The 12,735-nt window shown below is 34.7% G+C and overlaps 1 protein-coding gene across 2 annotated transcripts; it reads right to left on the bottom strand.

Moving 5' to 3' along the window:
* Nucleotides 1-299: 299 nt before the first annotated feature.
* Nucleotides 300-8,566, bottom strand: LOC128556880 (dynein axonemal heavy chain 2-like). Of its 2 annotated transcripts, none has more exons than XM_053542743.1 (4): nt 8,464-8,566; nt 4,369-4,568; nt 1,759-1,944; nt 300-1,179 (listed from the first exon to the last, which is right to left on the bottom strand). In XM_053542743.1, the coding sequence occupies exons 2-4, from the start codon at nt 4,555-4,557 to the stop codon at nt 1,156-1,158; spliced, it is 399 nt and encodes a 132-aa protein (XP_053398718.1). In that variant the 5' UTR covers nt 4,558-4,568; nt 8,464-8,566; the 3' UTR covers nt 300-1,155. The 2 variants fall into 2 exon arrangements, with proteins under 2 accessions (XP_053398718.1, XP_053398717.1); XM_053542742.1 differs by lacking the exon at nt 8,464-8,566 and adding an exon at nt 7,215-7,354.
* Between the last annotated feature and the right edge of the window lie 4,169 nt (nt 8,567-12,735).

A 12,735-nucleotide genomic window follows, 5' to 3' on the forward strand; every position in this document is an offset into this window, starting at 1 on the left:
CTTAACGTTGTTCTATTTTCTATTTTTAATTATCATTATCATTTTACACTATACAGATACTTGTATCACGACCTATTCCCACTACGAGTATAATATGATATAATGCTCTTTTGTGTTTACATACAAACTTTATTGTCCGCCTAAGGAGAAGAATTCTATAAGACATGTCTTTCATTCTTATCCTTTCCTTAGTATCATGTTAACTTGTTGTTGTAAATATACAAATCTATGTTATGTACTCTTGGGAATAAATATGTTTAAACTAAACTATAAGAAATTGTGTTAATAGAGTTGGAAACAGAACTGTTGAAAATTAATTACATCTTTGAAATTCAACCGAATATTTATAAGAAATTGTGCATTGCTCTTCTTAAGAAATAAAAATGTTAGAACTGTTATAATGGTGTTGTGTTTTCAAGAAAGCTTCCGGTACACTGTTTTGAAACAGTGAACATATCATTTTTATTTTCGCTGATGTATTCTAGTATGAGGGTTGTTCAATAAACACGTAGACCGGCTCTACAACTCTGTTCCTTTTGCATTCAGTTTAGTATAACAGGCACCGTAATTACCAGTGACGTGTTTGCTAACAACTGTAATTATTAGAGTTGAATGCCATCCCATGGAATAAACCTAGAGGCGATTTAATAAACGTAGTAATGCACTAGCGGTCCAATCTACTTTTTGACGTAAAAACAACAATAACTGCTTATAAAATTACACACTTTTCTGTAATAAAAGATAATGTCAACACCGTGAATATATTCTTTAACATTCAAGTGATGTCGCCTTGAAATTTAACGTCAGTTGGTCAAAGGATACCATGTATGACATAAAACAAATAGATGTAGTGACAGTATTGAGGCAATATTACACCATGATAAAACCATAATGTTATAACGTTAGAACTAATCTCTCTCTCTCTCTCTCTCTCTCTCTCTCTCTCTCTCTCTCTCTCTCTCTCCTGTACTGCTACTTTTCTGTTCGCTATTATTATAAATAAAAGGTTGAAGCTCAGACATCGTAGTAACGTTACATGTTATATCCTTCCAGTAGCTTTACAAATCAAACATGTAACAATTACATGTAATATGTCCGTTTTCTTAACAGTGTCTAAATGAAGAAAAGTGTTCACGTGAAGTACTCTGATGTCGCCTAGTATTCAGTCACGGCATCAACCTAGAAAAATAAGCAAAAGAAACATATGTTATGGAATTTTTAGGTCATTCTAATTTTCATAGTTCTTAAAACCATTTCAACCTACTATCAGGTTTTCATGGATTGGGTGTTGTTTGCTGGTCCTTTGGGGCCTATTCAATGTTTCTATATATAGAGTTCCGCTTAAGCCTTATGCTAGGGTGTGTGAGGGGTGTTGCAAATTTCATTATCTCTCATGAACAGACTAAATCATACCAAGTGAACTACCAGTTTGCTTGGTTGAGTTTTGTGCCTCTAAAGACTCCACTTAATGTGTCCATGGTTGTGTTTAATTGGCTTTTCTTCACGTAGTATTTTCTCCTATTTATAAATAATACATGTATATCGATTCTATGATGGTTCTATTCCTCGTTCAGGAGTTTGAATCCGTTTTTATAACACCTGTTTGCTTTCTTGATAGCAGATCTTTTTATTTTCTAGAGATATTACAGGAATGCCAAAACCTGGAGTCAACAAAGCAAGATAGTATAAGTTTACATCCGACATTTATTAAATACACTAAGTTTCATAACAGTTATATCTTTGGAAACAAAATCATACCCAAACATAAATTGCCTTGACTGCAAGACTGATTTTTGCTATCTTATCTGCGTCATATTTTGACAGTATTGCTTTGGCCTTCTCTGTGTTCTTCTGTGGTATTTTTTCGAGGTCCATATCTGCTACTCTCTGTTGTAATGAATCCTCTCCTAGTTTAGCAAGACATTTCTGAACCATCTTCCAATTCTACACAATAGAATTGAAATCTTTTTTAGCATATTATTGACAACAAAATGAACAGCATTCATTACATAATTTTATCTGTCTCAAAAAAGACATTTTTGCCTTAGTAAATTGAAATAGAGAATGAAAAACTGCCTAGATTTTACAAATGTATGCAACACTCGCGAAGCCTGCCTAAATATCAACTAGAACGCTGATGTTGTAGTTACATAGAAGCTTCTGAGACTACATACTTCTATGCTGCATACTGCTTAGTGATGTTACATATAAAATTCTTTGAACTGATGTATGAACTGATGTAGTAAGAATGGGCATTGAATGTCTCAACATACAGCACTTTCAGAAAAATTAAGTTATACAAATTTGAATGTTAAAAATTTGAAAACAGTCAGACACACCCAATGTAGTTAATACCCCCAAGTAACATCTACAAAAACGAGTGCAGAATGTAACATTGCAGCATGGCAATGTCAGAATGCAAAACGTTACATTTCAGTTTTCAGTATAACGAATGAAGAGTGTAACAATGCAGCATACTTTAAATCGGAATAGCAAGTGTATTTTACACGAAAATGCAATATGAGCCGTGCCATGGAAAAACCAACATAGTGGCTTTGCGACCAGCATGGATCCAGACCAGCCTGCGCATCCGCGCAGTCTGGTCAGGATCCATGCTGTTCGCTTTCAAAGCCTATTGCTATTAGAGAAACTGTTAGCGAACAGCATGGATCCTGACCAGACTGCGCGGATGCGCAGGCTGGTCTGGATCCATGCTGGTCGCAAAGCCACTATGTTGGTTTTCTCATGGCACGGCTCAAATATATAATTCAGCATTCCAGTCGTAAAATCATGACATTCACTCGGCAGGTAGTGACATGGCTCTGTCATACAGCGCACACGGCAGGTAGTGGCATGGCTCTGTCATACAGCACACACGGCAGGTAGTGGCATGGCTCTGTCATACAGCACACTCGGCAGGTAGTGGCATGGCTCTGTCATACAGCACACTCGGCAGGTAGTGGCATGGCTCTGTCATACAGCGCACTCGGCAGGTAGTGACATGGCTCTGTCATACAGCGCACACGGCAGGTAGTGGCATGGCTCTGTCATACAGCACACACGGCAGGTAGTGGCATGGCTCTGTCATACAGCACACTCGGCAGGTAGTGGCATGGCTCTGTCATACAGCACACTCGGCAGGTAGTGACATGGCTCTGTCATACAGCACACTCGGCAGGTAGTGGCATGGCTCTGTCATACAGCACACTCGGCAGGTAGTGGCATGGCTCTGTCATACAGCACACTCGGCAGGTAGTGGCATGGCTCTGTCATACAGCACACTCGGCAGGGGTAGTGACATGGCTCTGTCATACAGCACACTCGGCAGGGGTAGTGACATGGCTCATACAGCAATATGTAATTTCTACTTCCGTACTGTTCCATACATTACTGCTGATTTCATATAAAAGAATTTTTATGCTGAAAATGTATACAAATCCTGATGCAATTTGGTCATTGTTGGTCCTTCCCAACGGCACTATCTCAGAAAGAGAACGGTTCTCAATTATTTTGTCGAAAATGCTCAAATGTTAAAACTAAATATGTTGACAACTGATAATTTAACGAAACCTTCTGCTGCGTATATTTGTGAGTGCTTTTGAAGTGAAAATTCTTTACTCAGTATTTTCCAGCAGCACAATTTACTCAAAAGACAAATTTCGAAATATATTTTATGACTGGATATCTGTCATGAGGGATATTGAAATATTGGAAGAGTTCGAAAGCATGTTTTCTAATGTAAATCAGGCATTCGTGTCCTTGTTAATCTAAGCCTAGGTCCAGGATAACATGGTGTAATAGGCCTGAATTTTACCAAAAGCGTACATAAAACTTGATAATGTAAGCTTTAAAAATGTCAAACAATAGAAGTAAGGTGCATATTGACAAGTTATATAGTGACAGAAGTTCTAAAAATTTTCCTTTAGATTACCTCCCCTGATAATGTTGGTTTTTCATGAGTTATCTCCCCTGAAAACTAGAAAAAATGATTTTCTCCTTTTCCCTACGGGGAATTTTAGATTTCTTTTTGTTATTTGTATCAAAATCATATAATGCAGTTTTCTACCGCAAAATTTTCTCGAAACTCAAGTTCAGATTCTCATAATCAAAGAAATTATATATTTCCCATAGGCATCAATGTTGACTTCAATACCTATTATCTCCCCAAAAATGATAAAATTTCAAAAATCTCTCGGTGAAAAGTTTTTAATTCTGAATGTCTTTAAAGTGACCAAATTTCATTTGAATATTACCCTCCAGTTACAAGACATGAAATATGGCTATTACACCATGTTATCCTTAAGAATTTATTACTAGTACAAGCAGATAATAAATAACTATTCTATCTGGGACGATAACGACATTTACCACTTCCGATTCCTGGTGACCAAGTAATAACATAGCAGCCGATAGTACTTCTTTAACAGCTTCAGGAGGCTTTGCATAACTTTTTATTTCCTGCAAATTCTCCTTGGGTAGTTGTGATACAGCCATACTTGCTTGGGAAATAATTGACATTCTTCTGTCGTGCTCCACTGGCTTTCCGGAGCCTTCCATTGTCGTGTCGTCTGTAAGACAAAGATAACCTTGAAACAATCACTTTGTGGATTATATACTTGTAGATTCCTTGATGTAATGACCAATACTCGTTGTATCCGTTCGACTATGCTGTTGCATACTACAATACAGCAACGTTCTATTTAATCTTTGTAAAATTAACGAACCTTTGATATCACACCTGTACACGTTGTACGTGCCTTTGACCGACATACGATAATGAAAGTAAGGAAAATTCGACAATGAGAACTTAGCACTCACCATTATGATTTCGCTATTATTTCGGTGCAGGCGTATTTAGATGGGATTTGTTGTCTAATTTTTTCCTATGAAAACCAAACGACGTTTGTAACCAAGGTGCCGAATGGTCCAAATGTCGTTACAACAGTATCTCCAGTACCTCGTGACTGTAACCTTTAGAATTTGTTTTTATTGAACTATTATAGAATCGGGTCATCGGAAGCCCGGACACAAGCATTATAGAGATTATATGTCCACGCAGTATAAAGTAAAACGCATGCCACTGTAATAAATAATTACCTTATCCACTTACTTAATTTTTATGGAATTTATATATATGTATGTCAAATAAACAGACAAATTTGTTTGTCAAAACTTGGCGTGATATGTTTGTTTTTCTCTCTCCTGAAGTAAAAAAATACCGAAAAAAATATAATTTGTTTATACTTCCATACGGTAACTTTATTGTTGTCATTGTATCTTTAAATTCCAGACAATTACATTCATGTGGTAGTTTTTGCTTCTGAAGGCATAGTGTATCTCATTGCCTGTAGACATAGCAAGAAGAATTGTATTGCATTAAAAAACAAAAACTAAATTATACTGACATGGAAAAAATATCAACAAGTCAAACAGTCACACGCAGGTTTACATCTGAATCTAGTAAATATCCGAAAACGTCATGCAATTCAGTTAATTATTGACAGCATTTGGACACTATTGGACGCCAAATATGTACATATTACAAATACAGTTTAGGACGCTCAGTATATGGTATACCAGAACTGCGAAGTTAAATCAGCATTTAGTCAATGTAATGAAGACCTTATCAATTTCTTTATTGTCAGTAATATGCATGTTATATGTCTGAAATGTCCCAAAGAAAGTCCATATGAAAGAGTGTACAGGCTACAAAACTTTCATTTTCTTAAATACTTGGAAGAATTCGATCATTATCAATAGTAACAGAAAAGCATGTTCTAATACTATTTTATCTCAAATGTAGTGGTAATTGTGTTACAATGCAATCACATATATGAATATCAAGAAACATCTTTTAAAAAGATGCTCGGCGTAGTGAAGCTGGAATATAATGGAAAAAAATGGCGAAAACGGCAGGTTATTCGTTATGCAAGAATGAAAGAAAGTCATGGTCACATGACGGAAACAGCTGATGTTAACAAATCCATTCTTCTGTAAATCAACCAAACGGGATACCTACTTTCGCTTTCGGATCTACACCAAAATGCTGTATTTGGGATTAAATGAAAATGACTGCAGTTTATTACACATAAGCGAAAAAGGTTTTTACTAGAATCCCTTCTATTTCTGGTAGACTTAAATCGAGTGCGCCTGAAAACCACACCAGTTAATGTAATATGCAGTACGTACTAGTATGACAGTACACATCTCTCTAAAAAAATTTAAAAGGGATTTTTATTGTATTTGTTGCATAAACCTTTCGTTTTCAAGCAAGCTGATTTGCGAACTTCGTCACGTGGCATAGGTCATTGTATGTCATGAAAACGAGGTTAATACGGCTGCACCGAAAAAAAAACGTACTCTTTTCAGTAAGTACATAAGGTAATTCTACACGTTCAGATCAATTTTTTCCTACAATGTAGAATTTGATTAACCCTGATTTTTCAAAACTTCAGAAAATTCTTTAAAAATTGGCAAATAAAAAATAGGGTCGTATACTTGACCTTTTGATAGACTGATTAAGAAATTCGACCTCACTTAAGTTTTCATAATGGGCGTCTACGGGAAAATTATTTTCGCCAATAGATTTTTTCCTAATGAATTCTCATTAACTCACAACACCGTATACCAAGCCCAGGCTTTGTTTTACGTTATTCGGATAAATGACATTACTCCATTAATTCTAGTTTATTACTTTAATTAGCTCTTGAAAAGATTTAAACAAACGTATTTTGTGCCAAACCCAGTTTTCAATCATTTTTTACTCGTCAGCCAAGGATTTGCAACTTTTATTGAACGCCTTACATGATTGGTGTGGTACAAATGATATGACTATCAATGTTAACAAAAGTAATGTTGTGCATTTTAGAAAACAATCTGTTCAGAGGTCTTCTTTCAGTTTTATGTGTGGTAATCAAACATTAGATGTAGTTGATAGATACACTTACCTTGGTTTAGTATTAAATGAATTTTAGACTATAGTATTACTGCCAAGGCTGTGGCACAAAGCGCTGGTCGTGCTCAAGGCTTACTAATTGCTAAAAGTAAATCGGCAGAAGGTTTCCCACATGATGTTTTTAAGAAATTATATGATTCATTGGTGTGGCCTGTTATTGAGTATGGTTCTAGCATTTGGGGCTTCAGGGCTCGCTCATGTATAGACACAGTCCAGAATAGGGCAATGCGCTTTTTTCTGGGAGTAGGCAAGTACTTACCTACTATGGGTTTATATGGTGAGCTGGCTTGGGATCCTCCGCAGGTCCGTCAATTAGTCTCTGTGTACCGGCTTTTGGTACGTCTTTCCCGCACCAATGAATCTCGTTTGAATAAACGAGTTGCGCTTTGGTCTATGGACTTGGCTGGCAGTCGTTGTAAGAACTGGTTCTTTTATGTTTGTCAGAAAATACATGATACTGGTATGTTAAATACATGTATTAATTCACCAATTATATCTTCCAATGTGCAGAATCTTAAAGATCTTGCTATGTGTAAATTTAAACAAGATTGGTTAACTAAAATAAATAATAATACTGGTCCTTCTAGAAATGGTGGTAACAAACTTCGTACTTATTGCACTTTTAAATCAGAATATGCTGTAGAAAAATACTGTTCAATGATTTTACCGCCTTCACATAGATCAGCATTTTGTAAATTTAGACTAGGTGTTGCACCTCTCAGAATAGAAACTGGGCGCTATGAAGGTCTCAGATTTGATGACAGAATTTGTCCTTTCTGTAATGATGTCGAAACTGAAATACATGTACTGATGCAATGCGAGGTATATAGTGATTTAAGAAATGCCTTGTTCAGCAAAGTTTGTGATATTGATGAAAATTTTATGTCACTCACTGATAATGATAGAATTAAGTTTATATTTTCCAACCATGATGTTATAAGGGTTAGTGCCAAAACCTGTTTTAGTATACTTAATAGAAGAATGTGTTTTCTTTGTAAATAATGTCCATTGTATTTTACTTTTAGTACATATGTACATTATTTTTATCATTTATGTAGAATATTACTGCTAATCTGTTCATTTCAGATCTGATCTGAGGTGATACTTAGTTTCTTAACACCATTTTTTTCCCTAGCGCATTAGTGCATAACTTCCTTGTCAGTGTCTTAGTTCTAGAATCCTTTTATGGCAGACTTTAGTCTTGATTAGCAGTTATAGTCTACATTTTATCATGTAGATATTAATACTCAGTCATATTGTTGTAATGTATAATATGATTGAGATTATGCAGTCTCTTGTAGTTCTTTGTAACTATATATTAAGTAAGGTGCCATTGATTTGTTAAACTGTTTTAATGTTTGATTTGATGTCTATTACAAATCTTTTAAGACTGGCCATACATGTATTTTATTGAATTGATTTCGTGTATTATATGTAATCATGTGATGGAATAGACAATAAACTTTGAGAAACTAAACTAAACTAGATTGTAACAATATTATATATACCTTTCGTATCTGAAGTGTTGTTAAAAAAGTTTAAAAAATCCGTAATTAAATGATCTTACTCGACATATTAACACGAAGTACTTATTAACACGAAGTATTTAAATTGATTTATCGGGCTGATTGCCATAAATCATTGAGGTATGATCAATAATACATTAGTATAATGTACTTTAATCTTTTAGACATCTTGTAAAAAGTTAATGGGGACTTTCTTGAGTCATTAACTTTTTGTAGGGAAACTACCTTCACGTAGAGTGACAGGCTGACGCACTTTTGAAAAATAAAACGGCTGAAATTTTCAGTTTGAGGAGAAATTGTAAACAGTCCGAATTTGTACGCATACAAACATAATATGAACGGCTAACTTATTTAATACTTTAATTTGGTTTAAACAAAAATATCTTAAAGGTCTAGTTGTAGATGATCAGATATTTTACAGCCTTTCAGTGATAGTATGTGTTATTTTGTAAATATATTTGTATCGTGTTTTTTTTTTTAATTTTATAGATAAACTTACTGTCCATTAGTGCACATTCAGTCAATATAAAATATACAATTGCATAAGCATATTGTATATTTGTCTTAAACAACTCAAAGATCTTTTTATTAAAATCTCAAAAGTTGGCGTTTCTCAAAATCTTTTATGGAAACGCTATAAAGCGAATATTTCAAACACCAACCAGATATTTTGGTATGGGAGAATGATCGAAATCATACTTGACAGGCTGTGTAGGACCACATTCGTATCAGATCGCATTTGTAACAGGTGTTACAAATGAGATCGCATATGTAACAATTTTTGAGACGAATATGATCGATGCCGATTTTTGATGTGACATCTGATCACATTTGTCACATGTCATTTTCGATCGGAAAAATTAACAAAAAAGTGCATTTTTTACATCTGAAACACATTTGTAACATGTTTTAGCTCACTTGTACGAAGTGACAAAGTAAGCTATTGTGACCACCCTTTGTACGTCGTCCGTTTCCCGACCGTCCGTCCGTTCACATTTTTCTTGTGAATACGATAGAGCCACCATTTAACTTGCACAGAATTTATATATATCTAGGATATCTCGGTTCCTTTCGAAAACCAGCCATATCACCTTATTCGTCTTGGAGTTATGGCCCCTGAGATGGCAATAATTACTGATTTTAGCCTTGTGAACGCGATAGAGACCACATTTTTTGTTTATTTTGACTAAACTTGCACACAACTTATATATCTATAAGATCTCGGTTCCTTCTAAAACCAACCGTATGGCACCATTTGACTTGGAGTTACGGCCCCTGAATTAGCAAACAAAATGCTGATTTTATCCTTGTCAACACAATGGAGACTACATTTATTATTTGAAAACAGCCGTATCGCGCCATTTGTCTCGGAGTTATGGCTGAAATGGCGAAATTTGCTTATTTTAGTCTTGTGAACACAATAGAGACCATATTTATTATGTCATTTTGACCAAACTTGTATAGAAGTCATATATCTTTAACATCTCGGTTCCTTGCGAAAACCAGCTATATAGCACCATTTGTCCTGGAGTTATGGCCCCTAAAATGAAAAATTGCTGATTTTAGCATTGTGAACATGACAGAGATCACATTTATTATTTGATTTTGACCAAACTTGCATTAAAGTTATATATCGTTAAGATCTTGCTTTTTTTCCTCGAAAAGTAGCCATATCACGCTATTTGTCTTAAAGATATGGCCCCTAAAATGGCAAAAATCGCAGATTTAATAACATGTATAGTGTAATATTACTCATGTGAGCGATAGTGGGCCATGACGGCCCTCTTGTTAATTAGAGGGATATTTCCGGTCAGGTTAATATCTTGGTACTGGTTTGTTATCTGGCAATTAAACTTGGCAAGAATACCGTTATCATGACTGGTCTATTTATAGTAGCATGGTACTACATGTACATGTCACTTATAAATTTCCTATATCGCTTTTGGTTTGTAAGATTTCATTTTTACTAAATGCAATATATGAATGTGTATGATTAAAGGGGAAGATGCACACCACATGCAATCCCTGTTCAACTTTTATAATCGGCAAATCGCTGATTGTGTCGCTTCAACAACAAATAAAATGCACTAAAATCAAGATCAAGACAGTCTCAACTAACATAGAAAGTCTTGTAAAAGCTTGTTTCCGTAGAACACCGGGTATATATACATTTATGTATACTTTAAAATAGTGATCTGGGCCCACACTGGTCGCAAAGCCTCGAAGATTCCCGAAGGCCCATTTTCTCATGATGCGGCTCAAAAAATTTTATGACGTCATTGACGTCGACGACGACGACGCTAACTTGTGATGGTGCTTATGGCAGTCATTTAATGATGTTGCGATGACAACCAACTGATTGAACATTTGCAGTATAAAACTCAACATGATACATATGTGCTTTTCATGTCAACCCCCATGTTGGACAAACACATTCGTAACACATTTTACCTGTTACGAATGCGTTCGCATACGTACGAAATTTGTGACAAATGCGATCTGTTACGAATGTGGTCCTACAGGCTGTGGCTCTAAGGCTCTGTGTTTAAAACCACCACGTGAACGTTTTAACTTGCGTCAATATCACTCACGTTGGTGTGTGCAAACGAAAAATTCAATTTATCATTTTATCATTGAACAATATTTTCAGTTTTTTATCTTTTAACAGTGTAACGACTTAAACGGATGTTCGAAATTTTAGTACGGCGACGAAAACCGAATCTCTATATATCTGAGAAAAAAACACTTATCAAAATATGAGCTTCATGTGCGGTAGTCACGCTTCATTTAGCACAAAGAAATTATTACGTTTATACTCTTATTTACTATGCATTTTTCATAAATATATGAATTAAGAAAATATTCTTGGATCATTAGATTGGGACGTTATTAAAGTCCTGGAGTGTACGTAGACATAAACACTATGATCGGCTTTGAATTATCTGTTTAGATTAAAAAGATCGTTCAACTTTCCAACTTTATAACTATACAGTCTTTTTTTTACTTTGATCCAAGCTTCCTGCCTGGCCTGTACATTTCTGTCAACTCCCAGTTATAGGCAGAGAAATGACAATTAAGGGTATCGTGCTTGTGTTTGGTGAGGGCATGAGTGAATTTTTACATTTCATTACATCCTATGAACAGACAAACTGAGTCTGCTAGTATTTTGCTTGGTTGCTTTCTTTTCATCCAAATGGTCTTTTTCTATGTTTTATTAACTACAACAACAGCAAAATTTAACTGCCGTAAGGAGTCCTTAAAGATATCATATAGAGGATATTTTTTTGTTTTAGTGTAGGCCTAAGATCGAAATATATTTCACCGAGTGAACACTACAATGCAATATTTTCACGAGTGGCGCAGCCACGAGTGAAAATGTAAATTATGGTGTTCACGAGTGAAATATATTTCGATCTTACACTGAAACAAACAAATTTTCTATTTATTTTATGCATTTTTAATGGTTTTAACAAAATTATATTCAGTTGTCCGCGCAACGTCACGTGCATCGCATCATAAAGTCATAATGTCGTGACGTCAGGATGTCTTTGTAGAAAAACTATAAATAGTTCTGTTACGTTTCCTGATTTCTTTTACATTTGATTATGATAAAATGTAAATTTTTATGATCCTTTAATCACTTATACTACATCTTTACTTTTAATGAAGAATATTTTGCAAGGAATTTCCTATCATTTATAATTCATATCATTTCGCATTCAGATGTAGTTCCGTACCAGTGAAAAATAAAAATGATATTTTCACTGTTTGAAACAGTGAAAATATCTATTTTATTTCACTGATAAATTTCAGTATTTCACAGAAGAGCATAAAATAAATAGAGGATATTTGTTTGTTTGTTTTAGTATAAGATCGAAATATATTTCACCGAGTGAATACTATAATGCAATATTTTCACGAGTGGCGAAGCCACTCGTGAAAATGTAATTATGGTGTTCACGAGTGAAATATATATTCGATCTTACACTGAAACAAACAAATTTTCTATTTATTTTATGTATTTTCAATGGTTTTAACAAAATTATATCCAGTTTTAGTTTTTCCGCGCAAAGTCACGTGCATCGCATCATGACGTCATAATGGCGTGACGTCAGGATATCCTTGTAGAAAACTGTAAATAGTTTTATTACGTTTCCTGATTTCTTTTACATTTTATTATGATAGAATGTATATATATATTTATGTTCCTGTTAGTATTTTTTTACATCTAGATCTATATCTTTATTGGAGTAT

Source organism: Mercenaria mercenaria, chromosome 5 (assembly GCF_021730395.1).
Source record: "Mercenaria mercenaria strain notata chromosome 5, MADL_Memer_1, whole genome shotgun sequence".
In the NCBI taxonomy this organism is placed as follows: domain Eukaryota; kingdom Metazoa; phylum Mollusca; class Bivalvia; order Venerida; family Veneridae; genus Mercenaria; species Mercenaria mercenaria.

What these genes read in the sequence shown, in the direction of transcription:
- LOC128556880 (XM_053542743.1), bottom strand. Translation starts at nt 4,557, where the DNA reads ATGGAAGGCTCCGGAAAGCCAGTGGAGCACGACAGAAGAATGTCAATT. An exon ending in GTCACCAGGAATCGGAAGTG is followed by an intron (nt 1,945 to 4,368) that starts GTAAATGTCGTT and finishes TCTATTGTGTAG; the next exon opens with AATTGGAAGATGGTTCAGAA. An exon ending in TCAAGGCAATTTATGTTTGG is followed by an intron (nt 1,180 to 1,758) that starts GTATGATTTTGT and finishes TTATTTTTCTAG; the next exon opens with GTTGATGCCGTGACTGAATA.